The sequence below is a fragment of the Podarcis melisellensis genome, assembly GCF_964234715.1.
Source record: "Podarcis melisellensis genome assembly, chromosome: 11".
In the NCBI taxonomy this organism is placed as follows: domain Eukaryota; kingdom Metazoa; phylum Chordata; class Lepidosauria; order Squamata; family Lacertidae; genus Podarcis; species Podarcis melisellensis.
In genome coordinates, this window is record NC_138543.1 from 33,214,399 (window position 1) to 33,233,875 (window position 19,477).

Sequence of the window (19,477 nt, forward strand, 5' to 3'; positions counted from 1 at the left end):
GGTGCCTTATCTTTCCTTGCTAAATGGAAAGAACAGTCGATCCTATTAGCTTTCACTGTAAACCATGTTTTCTTGGTTATCCCTTTTAAACGTCTTTAAAACATGCATATTTCTTTCATGAGTATTGTATATATTTAATGACAGAAGGGAACTAAATATGCTGGGTTCAGAAACAGAGCATTTCATTTGCATAAAAATATGATAAGGGGTTGCTGTCCTGGAAAGTGTGACACACTTTTTTTTCTCAACTGTGTGTAATGTTCCTGTGGAAGCTTTCTATTTCAAAGAAAGCGCTAGTAGCGCTTGTGTTATATATGTAAATTATGTGAATAAATAATTTTGTACCACTGAACTTGTTACGTCTTTCTTTAAAGGCTGGTGATTTAGGGTACAGTAAATGGTACTGCCAACCTAGCAATTAGAAAGCACATCAAAGTGCAAGTAGATAAATAGGTACTGTCCCGGTGCGAAGGTAAACGGTGTTTCCGTGCGCTGCTCTGGTTTCGCCAGAAGCAGCTTAGTCATGCTGGCCACATGACCAGGAAAAACTGTCTGCGGACAAACATTGGTTCTCTCGGCCAGCAAAGTGAGATGAGCGTTGCAACCCGAGAGTTGTTCACGACTGGACTTAACTGTCAGACTTCCCTGAATATGAGCAAGTGTGGCTCAGATCAGTGCCTGTCTGTAGAGATAGTGAGATAATTGAAAGATTTGTCCTAAATGTTTTTTTAACTAGTTTGTTTTTCTGCAAAATTGCAAGTGATTTAGCTTTAACAAATTGTATGTCTAACTCTAAGAGAACTAGCTGTGTCTACAGACTGTGATCCCTGTTAAGACAGTCATTTTTTGAGACTAGTCAGAGCAGATGAAGTGTCTCTCAGCACCACCAGCAGCAAGATATTACCAACAGCAAGTTCTGTATGCCATATGTAATAACAGTAGGCTCTGTGATTATTGTGGACAGTGTTCTGTACCTACTACTGCTCTGTTGTTGTTGTTGTTTAGTCGTTTAGTCGTGTCCAACTCTTCATGACCCCATGGACCAGAGCACGCCAGGCACTCCTATCTTCCACTGCCTCCCGCAGTTTGGTCAAACACATGCTGGTAGCTTCGAGAACACTGTCCAGTCATCTCATCCTCTGTCGTCCCCTTCTTCTTGTGTCCCCTTCTCTTTCCCAACATCAGGGTCTTTTCCAAGGAGTCTTCTCTTCTCATGAGGTGGCCAAAGTATTGGAGCCTCAGCTTCAGGATCTGTCCTTCCAGTGAGCACTCAGGGCTGATTTATTTAAGAATGAATAGGTTTGATCTTCTTGTAGTCCATGGGACTCTCAAGAGTCTCCTCCAGCACCATAATTTAGAAGCATCAATTCTTTGGTGATCAGCCTTCTTTATGGTCCAGCTCTCACTTCCATACATCACTACTGGGAAAACCATAGCTTTTAACTATCCGGACCTTTGTCGGCAAGGTTATGTCTCTGCTTTTTAAGATGCTGTCTAGGTTTGTCATTGCTTTTTTCCCAAGAAGCAGGCGTCTTTTAATTTCGTGACTGCTGTCACCATCTGCAGTGATCATGGAACCCAAGAAAGTAAAATCTCTCAGTGCCTCCATTTCTTCCCCTTCTATTTGCTTCTGGTGAATATTCACAATATTCTCAATATATACATAGGTTGATAATTAATAAATTTGTGCCTAGTTTATCTACCAAATGTACCTTTTTGAATGGCCCAGCATTGTTTGGAAGGTGGAACTGGCAACCTTGTACATGCAAAATGCTGTATGCTTTAGGGCTGTGCTAAGCTTCATGGACATACCGTATATTAATTTTATTTAAAAAGGAAATTTGTCAAAAATCAATTTGCCCTGCTCAAAGCAGTGTCTTGCTCACTTGGGTCAAATATATTGATCATTTCATTCATTACATTTATAGACCTGTTGTGTCTATTACATAATTGTATGCAAAACCTGTTTCTCGCTCCATGCTTAACAGAAAGCACCAATCTAGTTTCATAGGCTACTGCTGTTTGCATTTCTCTCTTTTTATTTGAAAGTCTGTATGGCTGGCCATTAATTTTCCTATAGGGTAGGATGTTTTCTTCCATAACAGAACTTTTAACAGGTCTATGATGAATAAGCATTCCAATAGGTGTAGTTTGTCCCACTACTGAATCTCTATACTAGTAATCTGTTTTGTTCACTATTTCACTGCTGCGGAATGTGGATGACAGTAATTAGCTCCAGCAGACTTTGAAACAGTACTGGTGAAATTTATGGAAGATACAGCTGCTGATGGGCTTAATTTCTTTATGCAAACCTCCCCACCTCTTTCTGCTACGTTATCTCCAGCTGTTTGCAGCTGTACAAAACCTCCACAACCAGAGGTAGTCTACCTCTGAATACAACTTGCTGGAGCCACACAGCAAGGGGAAACCTTGTACCTTTACTACCCTTGCTTGTGAGCACCAGTGCAATGGAATCGGTTAAGAATGGTCCTGCAGAAGGTGTTGGACTACAACTCCCATTATCTGCGAGTGCTGGCTGGGGGTCGCCACTATCTAGACCAGGGTTCCCCAAACTTGGGTCTCCAGTTGTTTTGGGGCCACAACTCCCACCATCCCTAGCTAGCAGTGGTCAGGGATGATAGAAACTGTAGCCCAGAAACAGCTGGAGACCCAAGTTTGGGAAACACTGAAGGGGCCAAACTCCTCCACGCAGCACCACAAAGCTGGTGTGAACTTCTGCCACTCGCACACCTGCTAAAAAGTCAGAACAACGTTGCCAACGAAAAGAAGGCAGCCTTCTTTTAAAGGGACGGGAAAAAGACACTCCTCGGGAAGACGGGAAGGGATTTGGAACCGAGGGCGAGAGAGGGCCGGCATGTCGCTTTCCACAATCCCCTCCTGTTCCCTTCGCCTGCCTCTTCCATTGGTCTGAGGTACCAGGAAGAAGCAGGCGGCGCCTGGCGAGGGGAAGGCCTCGTGCCGCCTAGGCCTCGCTCCGTCTCTCTATTGGGCGACGCGGGGGGAGTGGCCGTGAGGTTGGTCCCAGGCCCGGGAAGTTGTTCCTCCGCCGCCCGCCCTTCCTCCCCCGGCCGCCGCGATGTTACCGGGCCTGAAATGCCGCGTCTGCACGCTCTTTCGCTGCCCGCGCGCGGCCGCGGCTGCCCTCCGCCGCGCTTACCATGGGGACAAGGTGGCCACGGTGGGCTCTCAGCCCGACGTCGCCTCCCCGGTTTATCAGGTAGGCCGAGGAGGGAAGGAGACCCGTTTCCCTTTGGTTTTTCCCTTTTATTTTAAAGGGGGTTGAGGTAGTCTGCACACACGCGCGCGAAAGGTGAGCTCGCGTGGGTTTCTTCACTGCGCACCTTCGCTTGCTCGTACCTGACGCGGTCTTAGTTTAAAAAGGGAGGGAAAGACGGGGCTTGTGTTCCTTTCTGGTGGCTAGAAGCCTTCTTCCCAATATGGGGAACCATGCCTAGCAATTCGGAGTGTAGGTCCGAATCAGTGTAGAAGTCTCGTCCCATAGCTTCACACTTGGCATTTTCTCTCACTGGGAGCGCAACAGCTGCCACATTAGCCTGGTTAGGCAGGGAGATAGGCAGCGGTGTAGTGGAGCAGAAGCTCATCCTTACAGCTACAGTGGTACTTCGGGTTGAGTACTTAATTCGTTACGGAGGTCCGTACTTAACCTGAAACTGTTCTTAACCTGAAGCACCACTTTAGCTAATGGGGCCTCCTGCTGCTGCCGCACCGCCGGAGCACAATTTCTGTTCTCACCCTGAAGCAAAGTTCTTAACCTGCTAACCTGGGTTAACAGAGTCTGTAACCTGAAGCGTATGTAACCTGAAGCGTATGTAACCTGAGGTACCACTGTACGAGCTATCAATAAGGTGGCTGATCTATTTCTCCAAAGGGCAGCACTAAGCAGCATAATCTCTCCGCCTCCCACTTTTAGAAGGAAATATGTTCTAGAGCAGTCATGTTGCGAACCCGAGAGGATGCTTCCGAGAAACTAGAATTTCATTCCTAGTACAAAATGGGTGTCACATGCTCTGATCCCCTTGACCCCACCAGCAATCAAATCAAATAGTTTGATGTAAGGGAGAAGCACTCCCTTCAGGAACTTGGGTCCCAATCTGTTACCACTTTTTACGCTAACATAAGCACCTTGCATGCTGACAGCTTCTAGGAGCCGCAGGTGAGAGCTGAATGCAGGGTGGCGACCAAAGGTGGACACACTACCCCAGAGGTACTACCCCTTGCCTAACACCCCATATACTCACAGCTTTGGCTGACCGGCTAAACCAGGTGGAGGTAGCTGTTGGGTCTCAAACCTTCGGTGAGTTAGAGTTTTGCCTGCATGCGAAGATGGGCTCTGGTGGATTGAGCAGACAAGACCAATAGTGGTTCCAAGGGTTAAGAAGCCGTTTTTTGCATGTGCTGTAGAGGGAAGTAAGGGACAGATGAGTCTTATCAACGCGAGAGAAGAAAAACTCTGATTCTAAACCTCTGTTGACTTGTGGGATATGTTTGGGAGAAGAAAAAGCTAAAGCCCTGCACAAATCTGGAGTACAGTCCCTGTGACAGTTGGATGGTGCCTTGTACGCTTCCTTCTGGCAACTCCTACAGCCAAGCTGGTGCCCAATATATTGCTCTACTTTCCTTTGGACCACATCAGTGAGGCCGAGAGAGCATTTTGTCATCTGGGCAGCCCAGGGCTTCCATACGCACTGCCCAGACTTGTGCCCCAGGGAGGTCACTTTGGTGCTGCTAATGCAGCATTTTGACTTCACCCCCGAGAGCACACTCCATTGTCTCTCAAGGCAGATGGATGCCAACAAGCACCATAGGCAGCCAATGAAAATTCTTCCAAATTGGTATTATATGGCTTGGATGTGTTGAACCAAGTAAGAGTCTTGTGGCTACATTTTGCACTGACCGCAGCTTCTGGACTGCCTTCAAGGGTAATTATTGGCCTTTTGGAGCATGTTGAAGACATTTTTCCTTCGGGAGGCCAGGTTTTTATCCCAGCTGGTATCTGTGTTGGATTTGAGTGGATTTTATATACAGTATGTGGCATTGTTGTTTTAAATTACTGTACATTTCCCCCCCCCCCCAATTGCTTTTATAAATGCAAATGTTTCAACTGTTTTGTACAGTGGTACCTCGGGTTACATACGCTTCAGGTTACAGACTCCGCTAACCCAGAAATAATACCTCGGGTTAAGAACTTTACTTAAGGATTAGAACAGAAATCGTGCTCTGGCAGCGCAGCGGCAGCAGGAGGCCCCATTAGCTAAAGTGGTGCTTCAGGTTAAGAACAGTTTCAGGTTAAGAACGGGCCTCTGGAACGAATTAAGTACTTAACCCGAGGTACCACTGTATATGCTGCTGCTCTCTCTATATTTCTATTGTATTATAAATCGCTTAGGATGCCACATGTGAAGTAATTCATAAATGAAATAAATAATAATAACTGTAGTCTGACATAGTAGGGTTTAGCAGCTAGTGGATCTGGCACATAGTTGACAGAGAGAAGAGAGGAGCATGGAAGGTTTTGTGGCTGTGGCAGTGTGGCTTGCTGGAAGTCCATTTGGGACTTCCATTTGCCAGTGGTGTAGTGTGGGTTGTCAGCACCTGGGGCAAGGCAAGTAATTTGCGCCCCCTAACCCATGGATTTTAGCACTCGAGTCTCTTCCACTAGATTAGCGCCCCCCCAGATGTTGCGCCCGGTGCAGCCGGCCCCCCCTGCACCCCCCACGCTACGACACTGCCATTTGCTCCTTTGTAATTAGTTCCTTGTTAGTACTCTGCAGGATCTCATTGTGAGTCTTGATTAGTTTTGGATTTTCTTTTAAAATTATTTAAAAGGAAGTTTCAAGTGAATGGCCAAGGCAAGCCAGATGTATCTAGTTATGCTTAATAAACAACTATTCACAAGTATATCTAGTATAACATTCAAGGAGCAAGATGGCCCATGTTGTTAGCTGTTGAACAGGTGTAGCTATTATTTATGAAGGTCATAATATGTGCACTTTGTTTCACCAGCATGTGAGGTTCCTTCCATGAGGTGCTCATACTCTGAGCAAATGTAATATGGCAAGATACTGTGCAAACTCAGAAACGGTGCAGCGGCAATCATGAGTTGCCCTTCTTGATCTTTATTGTTTGTTCATTTCTGAAGATTTAACAAGGCAGGGTGGAAGATAGCTTTCAAGGCAGGATAAATGGAAAAATAGTTTGGTAAGACAGAAAGCCTATGTGTTAGTTCAGGAATCTAAATTCATTGATGAAGTCACAGGGACAGAACTGGCAGCAGATTCCTGTAATGCACCATTTGTTTTTCCTGTGTGTTAATAATTATACATTTAGTATTCTGCTTCTTGAGTTTTCATTGTCAAACTAAAGAGAAAATAATAATGGATTCACTTACATTTTGCTGTGGCTACATGAAGTTCATAGTTCTTTTCAGATCCCATTGTACATGATTCATTAAATACAAAGATCCAGTTTGTATATAATGCCAAACCATGGCTTATCCCTTGCATGAATCAACCTTGGGCTTAGGCACCCTGACTCCTTTGCTGACTTTTGGCTTTGGGCACATCATAGTTTTCTGTTACACATCAACAAACTGGTTTGCATTTACTGTACTCTTCAGATCATGGCTTCCAGTTCTCATTTGGAGAGCAAGTATGTCGTTTCCTGCTTTGGTTATAACAGTATACCATGGCTTGCCAATTCAGATATAACAGTAGGGAATTGGCACATGCAAGGAGAGGAAGGAATTTGCGAGACTGAGGCTTCCTTAAGGGAGCTTTGGATTGGCAATTCTCAAATGGCAACCTTTGATTCCCTATAGCAAGCCATATTTGACTTGGGAGACTTCAAAAAACTCAGCAGAAAACTGACATTTTGTTTTACAAATGGGAGAAAGAACCAGAAATCCCTCTGGGCATGTACAAGTCCTTGACTGTGGCCAAAGTAGATCTTTGAATCCAAACTACAGTGGTACCTCGGGTTACATACGCTTCAGGTTACAGACTCTGCTAACCCAGAAATAGTACCTTGGGTTAAGAACTTTGCTTCAGGATGAGAACAGAAATCGTGCTCTGGCAGCACGGAGGCAGCAGGAGGTCCCATTAGCTAAAGTTGTGCTTCAGGTTAAGAACAGTTTCAGGTTAAGAACGGACCTCCGGAACGAATTAAGTACTTAATCCGAGGTACCACTGTATAGTGGATAAAACTGGAAGTAACTTATGAAAAAGGAGACAGGTGCTGCTGTGTAGCTTCAGAGGAAATAAATAGTATAAAAAGTTTCTTATCCCATTTTTATTTATCATTCTGTAAGAATATTCTAACATCAATAGAGTGATGGAATGTAAAATATAATTTAAGCATAAGTAGTTCCTTTTTAAGGCTTGGCAGGTATGAATAACTGAGGCAGAGACTGACCCAGGATGTAGGGTTTATTTTATACACTTGAACACCCCTCCCTCCACTGCTCTTCTTGTGACTAAACTGGCATTACAAGCTTTTGTTTGTAGCCCACAAAATGCCATTATTATTACTACAAAAGGGCATGTTAACTTGAATTGGCTGCATGGAAAATGCAGAATAGTAAAAACTAAATAAAATGAAACATAATATGAACATTACAAAAAAACCCTAGTGTCAATAAGCAAGTACATAATAAAAATCAATGCAACTCTACAAATAAAATTGTCTAACTCAAGAGCGTAAACCTAGTTGGGAGCGAGAATAAAGCCCAACATGGGAATAACAACAGCATATAACAGTATATACTAGATCTCAGTTCCACAAGGTAACAGGATCTTCTCCATATTTAACCTACACATCTTTGTTGGTAGCTTCACCTCTCACTTGAGACAGTCTTTCTCCTAGCGCTCATTTGGCATGTTCTCTCACTTCCCCATCTCTGATATGGGGAAGTAAAGATTATTTTTCCTCCTTCAAGCCCCATGTATATTTTATTCAATCTTCTCCACCTAGCGACTCTTCCAGGCAAGCTTTTTAAGGCACCATGGTCGTGGTGGTGGAAAAAAGCAGGTGGAAATGCTCTGACTCTTGATTTTGGTCTCTCCACCAAGCAGCTCTTCCAGCAAAGCTTTCAGGGCAGTTAAAGAATAAGTAGATAATATTTATGGATAAAATAAAACAAATAACAGCATATGTTCCTTAAAAAATAAATTAGAAAGCCTGGGAGAATAAAAATGTAGTTTTCTGACAACTGAAAAAATGGTTTGGCACTAGGTGAATCCCCCTCTGAGAAGACTTTCTTTTTGGTTGCTACTCAGAGGAGAACCTTTGAAGATGGCTTTAATGCACAGTAATTGACAGTGGTATTTGGTGTGTGTGAACTTCTGAAACTCTGGGATAAATACACAAAAGAGAAACAAGTATAAAGAAAATGCGGTTAAAACAACGGATCAATTGAAATGTATTTAATAAGCCTTTAACTAGCTTTAACAACATGTTTTAGAAAAGTGGTTTATAAACATAATTGTTCAATAGTGAAGAAAAGGGGGTGGGATTTATTGTCTCTGGTTAAACATTTTCATAAGTTAACCTATTGAAACATTCTCCACCAGGAAAACTATGAACGGATGAAGGCATTAGTAACAGAACTCCAACAGCAATCTGAAAAAATCAGGTTTGGTATGTCCTGTTTTTCTCCTATTAGAGCATCGTATAATTGGAAACTGGTTGTATTTGGCGTTCAGTATCAGAAGGTCGGCGGTTCGAATCCCCGTGACGGGGTGAGCTCCCGTTGCTCTGTCCTTGCTCCTGCCAACCTAGGAGTTCGAAAGCACATTAAAGTGCAAGTAGATAAATAGGTACTGCTCCAGCGTGAAGGTAAACAGCGTTTCCGTGCGCTGCTCTAGTTCGCCAGAAGCGGCTTAGTCATGCTGGCCACATGACCTGGGAGCTGTACGCCGGCTCCCTCGGCCAATAAAGCGAGATGAGCGCCGCAACCCCAGAGTCGGCCACGACTGGACCTGATGGTCAGGGGTCCCTTTACCTTTACCATGATAAAATGTCATTGCTTTCGGACTTAATAGAAAAAGACAGAAATAGTATCATTTAACAGTTGTTTAGCATCGGTGTAATATATTACAAATACAAGTAACAGAAGTTTATGAAAATAATGCATCTTTTATTAATGTCTTTGATTATAAAATAGTATTGATTATTGCTAAAGGGAGTGAGCTATTTGTTCAGCTCCATGCACAAGGAATAATAAAAGATCTTGCATGACAGGTGGTGGAGAGAAGGCACGGAAGCTTCACACATCAAGAGGAAAATTGTTACCTAGAGAAAGAATTGACAGACTCATTGATCCTGGGTGGGTACTTCCTTCTTCATTATTAATATTTTAATGTACAGGATGTTTAAGTTAGCAAATTGCTTTGTTTCCAAGATTTTAACATCATGGTAAACCATTTCAGATTATATTAGAATTTAGTCATTTGGAAAGACAAATATTGTGTACTTATGTTGTTTTGGTAGCCATCATTAAGCAGGGTCTATAAATTATGTCTGTGCTTGGTAACCAGCTGTGAAGTCAGTACTATCATGATTGTTTTTCTTGTTAGCATCTGTCGGTCTTGGGAGACAATGGAAGAGTGTGCCTTCGGGGGTAAAGTCACACCGTTGGAGGGTTACAGTGCCTGCTGCAGATAGCACAATAATATTATATGAATTTATCAACATTTAAAAGCAAGTAAACTGAGCCTGAGCTCTGGGGAAATGGAGGCACTGTGCATTGGTGGCTCCTGTGTCTGGGAGAATAGCTGTTCGTTCGTTCTGGATGGGGTTGCACTTCCTCTGAAAGAACAGGTACTTGGAGTTCAGGGTTGCTCCTGGACTCATCTTTGTCTCTGGCGGCTCAAGTAGCCTCAGTGGCTAGGAGTGCCTTTTACCAGCTATTGTTGGTATGCTCACTACGTCTGTCCTTGAGCAGGGATAATCTAGCCACAGTGATTCACACATTGGTAACTGCAAGACTCAGTTACTGCAATCTGCTCTATAGGGAGTTACCCTTCAGCCCAGTCTGGAGGATCCAGCTCAGGCATAGGCAAACTCCGGCCCTCCAGATGTTTGGGATTACAATTCCCATCATCCCTGACCGCTGGTCCTGTTAGCTAGGGATGATGGGAATTGTAGTCCAAAACATCTGGAGGGCCGGAGTTGTCAAAGCCTGTTCCAGCTAGTGCAAAATGCTGCAGCTTAGAATGTTGATGCTGGCGGACAATTGCAAGGATATGACTCCAGTGCTCAAAAACCTTGTGCTGCCTTCTCATCCACTACTGGACTCAGTTCAGAGTTCTTATATTAATTTACATGGCCCATAGCCACCTGGGTCCAGGATGGAGCTTTACTTGTGGCCTTGCCCCATATATACCCACTTGACAGCTTCAGTCTGCAGAACTGGCACTGTTACAGGTGCTACATAATACTCATTCTACTGTTGTAAGAAATTTATCTTAATGTGGCAGCACCCAAACTTCGGAACTCCCTACCTATTAACACCAGGCCTGTTAACAATATGCTTATTTTAATTTTCTAAAAATTATAATGACAAAATATGGCCAGTTTTTCAGGGAGCCCTGTGAAAATTTAAAGTATGAACTTATTTCTGGCATGAGTTTTTATATGCAGGGGTAGGCAGTTTGGTGCCTCCAGATACTGTTGGACTACAACTCCCATCATCCTTGACCATTGGTTATGTTGGTTTGGGCTGATGGGATATGTAGTCCAGTAAAATCTGCATGGTACCACATTGCCTACCATTGCTATAGAATTTATGTCTCAGCTTCAGTCCCCCCCCCCAAACCTGGCAAATTGTTTGCTCCTCTAACAGCTTCCATGAAAATTATCTGACCCAATTCATGGTATCATAAGCAGATACTACTTTTCTGTGAGATAACTCAAAATTTTGCAAGATATAAAACTTACTTTATATGTTGTGTGAGAATGGAAAGGTGGAATAAAAATTCCAAATAAGTAATACGTGTAATTAAAATATGTTTTTGGAGCCAATCTATGAGCTTGAAAAATTACCTACCTAAAATGCTTCATATGATTTATATGCCTGAGATTTCTAAAAAATCTTTTCCCAGGTCTCCGTTCCTGGAGTTCTCCCAGTTTGCAGGTTACCAGCTGTATGGCGATGAAGAGGTACCAGCAGGTGGCATCATTACAGGCATTGGACGGGTGTCAGGGTGAGAACTGTTACTATCTGTGCTTTTTGTGGGTTGCAACTCTGGCTTTCTGACAGCTTGCAAAAAACAAAATGTCAGAAAACAATCTCAAGAGATCACAATCCATAGTTCTTTTTATTTTCCAGAATTACTGTGTTACTGTGTATTAAGAGCTGTTTCTGAAGATTCATTAGCAGCACATAAGATGCAGCAATGTCACCTTCAGTTTAAGTGTAATAGATGTTTGCATAACACTCTCTGTCATGATACAGGACTGATGGAAACCTTTTATCAGATATGATTGGCATTGCATACCTAAGTGTGTTTATTTGGATGAAAGTTTGGAGGATTTCAGTCTTGTTAGGATTAATGCCAGCAATTCTCTTGCTCAACTGGGAAAGATTTAGTCGCTGAAAATCATTTGTGTTTCAGAGTGGAGTGTTTGATTATTGCAAATGATGCAACTGTCAAAGGTGGAACATACTATCCAATCACTGTAAAGAAGCACCTGCGTGCTCAGGAAATCGCAATGCAGAATAATCTCCCTTGTCTATATTTAGGTAAGTTCTATTGCAAACACTATTATTAATTGATATGCTAAGGTTGGAGGCAGGCTATATTTTTAAGAGTAGGCTGTCAGTGACAATTTTTTTTTTTTTTTACCCTTCTAGGGGTTGGGCTGTGGAGCCATAGTTCTTTTACTCACCAAAATGTGGTTAAGGAAGCTCAGTTATGGTTTGGCTTGGTGTAAGAATTGACAAAACATCAGCTGGCAAATCTGAATAGGAAACTCTGGTTTGAAGTGGGTTTGGAAATCAAGGTTTGCTCTAACAAATGTTTGGCATTATGTCTGATTTGGCAACCATAGTTATGTTCATCAAACACCATGGATGATGGGAATGAATTTCTGAAGCTGCATGCTGAAGACAGAAAACAAATGTACACTAGTAGCTTTAAACTGTAGTTTGTCTGTTGTATGTCTGTTTATTTTTCTTTTCTCCCACCTTTTCTCCCAAGAGAGCCCGATGCAGTTAACAACTTTCATGAACACCACACACAGTTTTTTATACCATGATCTATAATGGGTGCAAACTAAGCTTAGACTTGGTGCTTAAATTAAGCCTCTGTGTGTGCGTCCTTCTTGGAAACGGTAAACTTTTTGTACACATTACATACCGTTAAAACAATTCAGAGCAGTACAGTGGAGCAAAGTATCGAGCACAAATATCAAATTGCAAATCAGGCTGTACGTCTCTAATGCTTCATCTAAGCATCCAAAAAGGCTGGGCTTTAAGCAACTGTTGTCCAGAGTAAAGCTGCCTGTTTTTCCGTTTTCAGGTGCTGGAGCCCACCCTGTTCTTCCCTTCGGTGGCACTTGCTTAGATAAAGGGCTGTGGACTGGAGGCAAGAACAACCCTTCATCCAAGCAATTGTCATATAAGGGTTCTGGCTTGCAGTGACAGTGGCTGATTAAGGACTTTGAACAGGGGAAGAAAGCAAATGCCTTTCCTTGCCTCAAACATCTATGATTGTCGAGTTGCAGCTCGGCATCCAAAGAAAAATCAGTCTCACACCATAGTAGGTTCCGAAATATGGCTGCTCCTAGGGCTAATGCAGCACAGCTTTTTATTGTGTGAAATCAGAAAGATACAAAGTACAAGCCAAGCAATTTGTTCTAGCAAGCAGATAAGAACCTTCGCACTAGACCATGCGAGCATCAGGCCATGCCACGTTAGCCAATCATATAGGACATCACGAGCTGTCCACGCGCTGTTCATGTTCCAAGGATGCTTCTAGCTATGAAATCACCCTATAACAATAAGAACTTTGCTCATGCTCTCATGTACAAGCAATCATTTTCCCACATATCCCCTTTTCTTGTTTATATTATTAGAGGAAAAGAGGGACCATTAGTCCAAATCGTACACTTCCTTGCCGAAGCGTCTACACCTTGCAACATAAATTCCTCTTGTAACCCCTGTGGTGGGCCGTGGTCGGTACCACCATGCAGTGCATTGGGAAATCAAAGAGGGTATGCATTGAATGCAACAACACACCATAATAAAACCAACAATACATGCAATTACAATCAATAATACTTTTCTTAACCACACTCCATTGGGTAACCAAGAAGACAACCACTCCCATGGATCAAAACCTTCAGGTGGATTTAAAGGATTATGGGCTATCATTTGTTCCATATGATCAATAGTAGCAGAGATATTGGTCGATTGATCAGTTATATACATGCAGCAATGAGAATAAATTAAGGCACAAATTCCACCTTTAGAAGCAAGGATCACATCTAAAGCATAATGATGTTGAAGAACTACATTTCTTATTTCTGATATTTCTTTGTTAATCATTTTTAAAGCCAAAATGGTGGAATTAAACAAATTTTCTGTCCAGTTTGCCAATTTATGCAAATCACGGTAATTCATGGCTGCACCTAAAGAAGGCAGAAGGGACCTAGAGATGAGCGACACTGATTGGCCCAGTGGAAACCTTTTTTGCAAATGGGGCATTTTTTGCTAGGACGACATTGCTCTGTATTAGATCTGCACTGTGCACGAAAATGGCCCAGTTTGCCACATCCATAGCAGGTTTTATCCTTTGCAGGATTTTTGGACACAGTGGAGGATAGAGCTGCGGCTAGCAAGCGAGCTTTATGTATCTCAGTCCCCACCGATTGGCAGGCTTTAAGCATATCTGCAATGGCTACATTGGGAGTTGCCATCAAAGGGCGTAGTGCTTGCTTACAGTCCTCATTCGCATTATCAAACGCAAGCTGGCGGACAATCACTTCTTGGGCTGCTACGTCCTGAACTTGCCGTTTAAGGGTGTTATACAAGCGATCGACAAATTGTCCATAAGGCTCTGTAGGACCTTGTCTAACGCTCCCCCATCGGCCATCGCGCTCAGTTTTGTCATCAGGGACAGAAGCCAAGGCCTCCTGAGCAGCAGCCGTAGTGGCCTCCCAATATTGAGGATCGAGAGTTAGCTGTTGGGCAACAGTAAGAAAGTTGCCTCCTCCCGTTAACCCATCGAGGACATCAGCTTGGGTTAACATGACGGGGGCTGGGGGTGGGGCGGCACCAGCAGCGGCAGCAGCCAAAGCAGCCTGATGATTAGCCAATGCAACATTATTAAGATTATTCCGAATCCCATCAACACGACGTTGGCAGGCCCAGTGCCAAGCTTGTATAAACAAAATCATTTGATGAGGCTGCATTACAGTGCGGGCCAACAGCTTAACATCCTCTGGTATCAAATTTTGTTGAAAAATAGTGCCTAACAAACCCAGGGTGTAAGGAGATTGCAAGCCATTGTTCTGGACAGAGGAATACAGTTCTTTTATGAATCTCAAATCAAACTGTTCGTGCCGGGCTGGGCCTCCCCCTGGCGCGGCAGGAGCAATCACAGGAAAAAGATTAGGAGTTGTAGAATCAAAAGCTAGCAACGGAGCAGCGGCGCGAAGAGATTCTTGAAGTGGGGTGGAAACGGTGCCAGATGCCTTGGGCAGAGGAGGTGGAAGAGCGGGGGGTGCTGCAGAATTTGAAGAATGCAGGGGAGTGACAGGATGAGGCGAAGAGAGAATGTCCGGAGGTTTAGGAGGAAGGTTTGAGGCAGGCAAAGCGGGAACCGGGGGGGCGTCTGAGGAAGCTGGTGCAGCAGCCAGAAGAATGTTTGAAGGAGTTAAGCACGACATAGCTTTGTAGACGTTACCCCAGGCATGTAAAACCTTTACATCAATCTGCGGATGATTTTGAAAGAAGTGTCCAATTTTTTTCCAATCGTCTAACCCCCAATTTCCATCCTGGGGAAACCACGGGCAGTGGGTGTCCAGGGCTTTTATAAGGGACTTAAGGTCAGCTTTCCGAACAGCAAGGTTGTTACTGGCCAAAAGGAATTTAAGGTCTTTAAAAAATTTTTTCTGTGGTGCAGAGAGAGATTTTCCCATGATTGCAAGAGTTGCAAGAAAGAGCAGGGAGCACTTACCGAGGGATCCTTAGGAGGATGAGGGAGGCGCCTTTTGCCCTGCCCGGGCGGAGATAAGTGCTGATCCAGAATCACATTCACACGGGAGCTCTCACCGGGGATCCACTACGTGGATGAACGACGCGTCTGCAGCCCTGCCGGGCGAGGTGAGGCTGAACGTTGTAAAACAGCATGAAGTCCGAAAGAAATCACACGGGAGCACTCACCAGGGATCCACAACGTGGATGAACGACGTGTTGGTGAGTGCTGAACAATGAAAAACAACGTGAAGTCCGAAGGCAGTCACACGGGAGCACTCACCAGGGATCCACTACGTGGATGAACGACGTGTTGGTGAGTGCTGAATAATGAAAAACAACGTGAAGTCCGAAGGCCTCACACGGGGCACCAATTGTCGAGTTGCAGCTCGGCATCCAAAGAAAAATCAGTCTCACACCATAGTAGGTTCCGAAATATGGCTGCTCCTAGGGCTAATGCAGCACAGCTTTTTATTGTGTGAAATCAGAAAGATACAAAGTACAAGCCAAGCAATTTGTTCTAGCAAGCAGATAAGAACCTTCGCACTAGACCATGCGAGCATCAGGCCATGCCACGTTAGCCAATCATATAGGACATCACGAGCTGTCCACGCGCTGTTCATGTTCCAAGGATGCTTCTAGCTATGAAATCACCCTATAACAATAAGAACTTTGCTCATGCTCTCATGTACAAGCAATCATTTTCCCACATATGATTTCTCATTGTCCTCCTCACAGGGAATAATGGTTTCCAGTAATGTTTAGATAAATATGTTGTTTATCAATGTTCAATCTTTATTTTAACTTAGTTGACTCTGGAGGTGCAAACTTACCACGCCAGGCAGAAGTGTTTCCCGATCGTGATCATTTTGGTAGAATTTTCTATAACCAAGCACGCATGTCTTCACAAAGAATTCCACAGGTAACTTTATTTGAGAATAAAAGCAGGAATATAATTAAGCTGGATTGTAAAGGGAACTATATAGACAGTGACATGCATCATATGGAATTGAGTAGTAAATAATTTTCAGTTACAATGGAAAATGTCAATTAACAGTCATCCTTGCTATTTAGGACACTCATGAATTTCTTTTCTCTGTTTATCACATTAGTGTTTGTCTCTTGTGTGTATTTGGAGTTGACAAGAAAACTGTCTCAGGTTTGTTTTGTTAAACCCAGACCTCTTTGCTTTTTCTTTGTTGTATTTCAAAGGGACATTTTTTCTTCTTCTTCTATTCATGTGCTGTTGAAAACACATAGCAGTGGGTAGAATTATTTTGTACAACTTGTTAAAAGAAACTATTCTGACCATATCTGATCTTATGCTTGGAAGCAGAGGCACAACAGCAGGAAGCAATTTGCTAGCACTTGACCTATATGGCTTTACCCCACTCCATCACCATTTAACTGGAAAAGCTTTGAGTGTGTACTGATGTACGTCAAAACGGGAATTGGCATTCTCCTCCCTGCTTCTGCACATCATTCTTTTACCTTTTGCACTGCAATCAAAATACGTACTTGCCTCTTTGAACACTGATTTAGTTGTTCACTTCCTTCCAAATCTTTAGGAAAACTATCTCCTTTAAAAAAAAAAGTTCAAAAGACTTCATTTGGAACTTTTTTTAGAGAGAGAGAAATCATTTTTTTCTTTTTAAAGCTGCAAAAGTTTGCTGGGCAGAAGGGTGATGATGGATTCATGGTACCACAGGTCCCAGCCAGTTAGTACTATGCACGGTTGACTGTTTCAGCAAGCTGGCCAACTGGGTTTTCCTTGTATCTGAGCCTGGAAAGAGAAAGGTTTGTCTGACTGCAAGATGACAAGTCTTCTTCAGAGTGCAATGACCCCCCCCCCGATTAGCTCTATGTATTTTGGATTCCCTCTTTCACTGCTCTCCCACTGCCAAGTGGCTGTCTGTCTTAATTCTTTCAAAGTGGGAATCTAATAAACTAGAGGATGTTTCCCCCAGTGTAAAATTAATATTACGTAAATCCGTGAGTAAATAGATGCCCCTTACACATTTAGGGGCTTTGTGTTTTTCTTGGACGATTGATAAATATATTTGTCTGTCCCACCGGGATAACAGACAAACATTTCTAAACAAACAAACAAACAAACAAACAAACAAACAAACAAACAGACAGACAGACAGATAAACTGGATTCTCTCTTTTTTAAATATGGCAACCCTACCCACCAGGATAACAGCTATCAGGTTATACTTTAAAATAAATGATTTTTATTAATTCATAGAAATTACTCACATGTCTAGCATATAATATCCTGGAGACAGCACAAAAGTTATTTTATCCATCACAGACAGTCATTCCTAGGGAAAGAATATAGTTCAACCGTACTGTTCAGCATAGTCATATCTACAAAGATGCTTGGGAGAGTTTGTATTGAAGACCAGTTTAATTTGTATATTGAATAAATGAGCACCATATTGCACAACATTTGTCCAGTTTTTCTGTTCCTTTTATCACTAGGTTATGAGTTATTTTCTCAGTGATAGCCAGTCACAATACATGTTCATACCTTAAGTCCAGGATAGTCTCTGTAAGGCCTTCCAGGTTTGACCTATAGATAACCAAGTGGCCACTAAAAGAATAGTTAGTAAATCTTTGGTCTTTATAGCAACATTCAAGGCCTCGAAAGATGGATAGTAAACACAATTGGGGCGTAAAATCCATGGCTGCCTAAATTACGTTGGATACTTCTGAGTCCCCCAAATACCTGTATTACCAGGCAACCCTGCTGTGATAATAAGTCCCCTTACTCTCACATCATCACCAGCATCATGGTTGGACTGTAGGTGATATATGGGTATCCACTACCACCTGCATACCACTTTTAAAGTATTTTCTAAATGCAGAAGCAGATTTTGCTGAGACCAAGGCCCATCACATCTGTTTCCGAAACCCATTTTTCAAACCAATCAAGGCCCTCATTTGGTTGTTGATTATTGTGTTATATATATAAGAAACGAGGCCTTTACAGCCACAAGAAAATAATTTCATCAAACTATGTCATAGTCCTGGAGGCATGTAATTTAATGATTGGGTTTCAGATAATATCACAAAATCGATGTAATTGCTGCCCCCACCCTCCAGCTCTGTTACCTATATGTACCCTAAGTTGTTCTTGTGGAATTATATTTCTGTTTTGAAAGAAATATAATCCTGCCTTTTTCTCAAACTAAGGGGAAAAAAAATTCCCTCATAAACGTCTTAATGATTTGAATAGTTGCCTGTAGCACTTTGTCCTGTGCCTTCAGTGTTCATAATGGACATAAAGGGGGCCTTTTCAGTCAATGATGATGCCTAATTTACCCTCGATTTTGCATAGTGCATTTTCTTTCAATAAATGCCCACTGAGACAGCAAGGGCAGAAGGTTATATCCTTTCATTTCTCTTGCTTGCTTTCTCAAGCTCTTTCTATGCTTTTATGGTAATACTAATTTGGTGAAAATGTCATTCTTTGCGCTTCATGTTTAGAGGTCTGAGTGTACCAGTTGGGACAATATTCCTCTCTTACCTTGCTGGAATGAATCTTTAAAGAAAGAGTTAATATTACTGTTCTATAAAACGCTGCCTGGAAAGACCCCTTGGAGGGGAGTGTTGGACACCACTTGCCAAAATTGCTTTCTCTGCTTGCTGAGCAGTTGGAGGTGGAGGGCAGAGGCTGGTCTTTGTGCCTACAAGCACTTGAAGCTCCATCTGTCCAACAGGTGCAGGGTAAAAGAGAGAGAGAAAAAGAAGATAGCAGAGAAATATGGGTAGCTCTGCTCGCTAACAGCTCTGGCTCCACCCAATATCTGCTGTGGCCCCCAAATGGGTTTTATATGACCTTCCGTATAAAAAAGGTTTTCCAGCCTGGTTTTAGAATGAAACAGATGAATAATATTTTTTTCTGCAATACAGGAGATTGTGCTGATCACTTTTATATGTTCAGAGGCAGCAAGACAGCATTCAGAGTGCAGCAGTGGTCCCTGCCACGCTCATGCTGCAGTGGTCCTTTTCAGTCCAAAGAACTATGGGGAGCTGTACCAACCAAGAAAGGCTCATTGATGCACGCTGTTGAGGTATTCCAGACTTTAAAGTGACGTGCTCCTCCTTTGCACCTGGTAACCTTACACAGCAGCTTGCATAATTTAAAGATCCAATTGGCAGAACTAAAGAGAACTATTCCTCTTCTGATCAGCTTACAAACTTAGTCTAGATGTAAATAAATATGAGCCAG

At 42.8% G+C, this 19,477-nt stretch overlaps 1 protein-coding gene across 1 annotated transcript in view; it reads left to right on the forward strand.

The window, feature by feature from the left end:
* Positions 1-3,012: 3,012 nt before the first annotated feature.
* Positions 3,013-19,477, forward strand: part of MCCC2 (methylcrotonyl-CoA carboxylase subunit 2) — a 33,552-nt gene continuing 17,087 nt past the window's right edge. The window contains exons 1-6 of the mRNA XM_081929406.1: positions 3,013-3,238; positions 8,610-8,676; positions 9,280-9,364; positions 11,142-11,243; positions 11,655-11,782; positions 16,048-16,160. Of these exons, the coding sequence (XP_081785532.1) occupies positions 3,098-3,238; positions 8,610-8,676; positions 9,280-9,364; positions 11,142-11,243; positions 11,655-11,782; positions 16,048-16,160 (636 nt within the window). The 5' untranslated portion in view covers positions 3,013-3,097. The remainder of the gene's footprint in view (positions 3,239-8,609; positions 8,677-9,279; positions 9,365-11,141; positions 11,244-11,654; positions 11,783-16,047; positions 16,161-19,477) is intronic.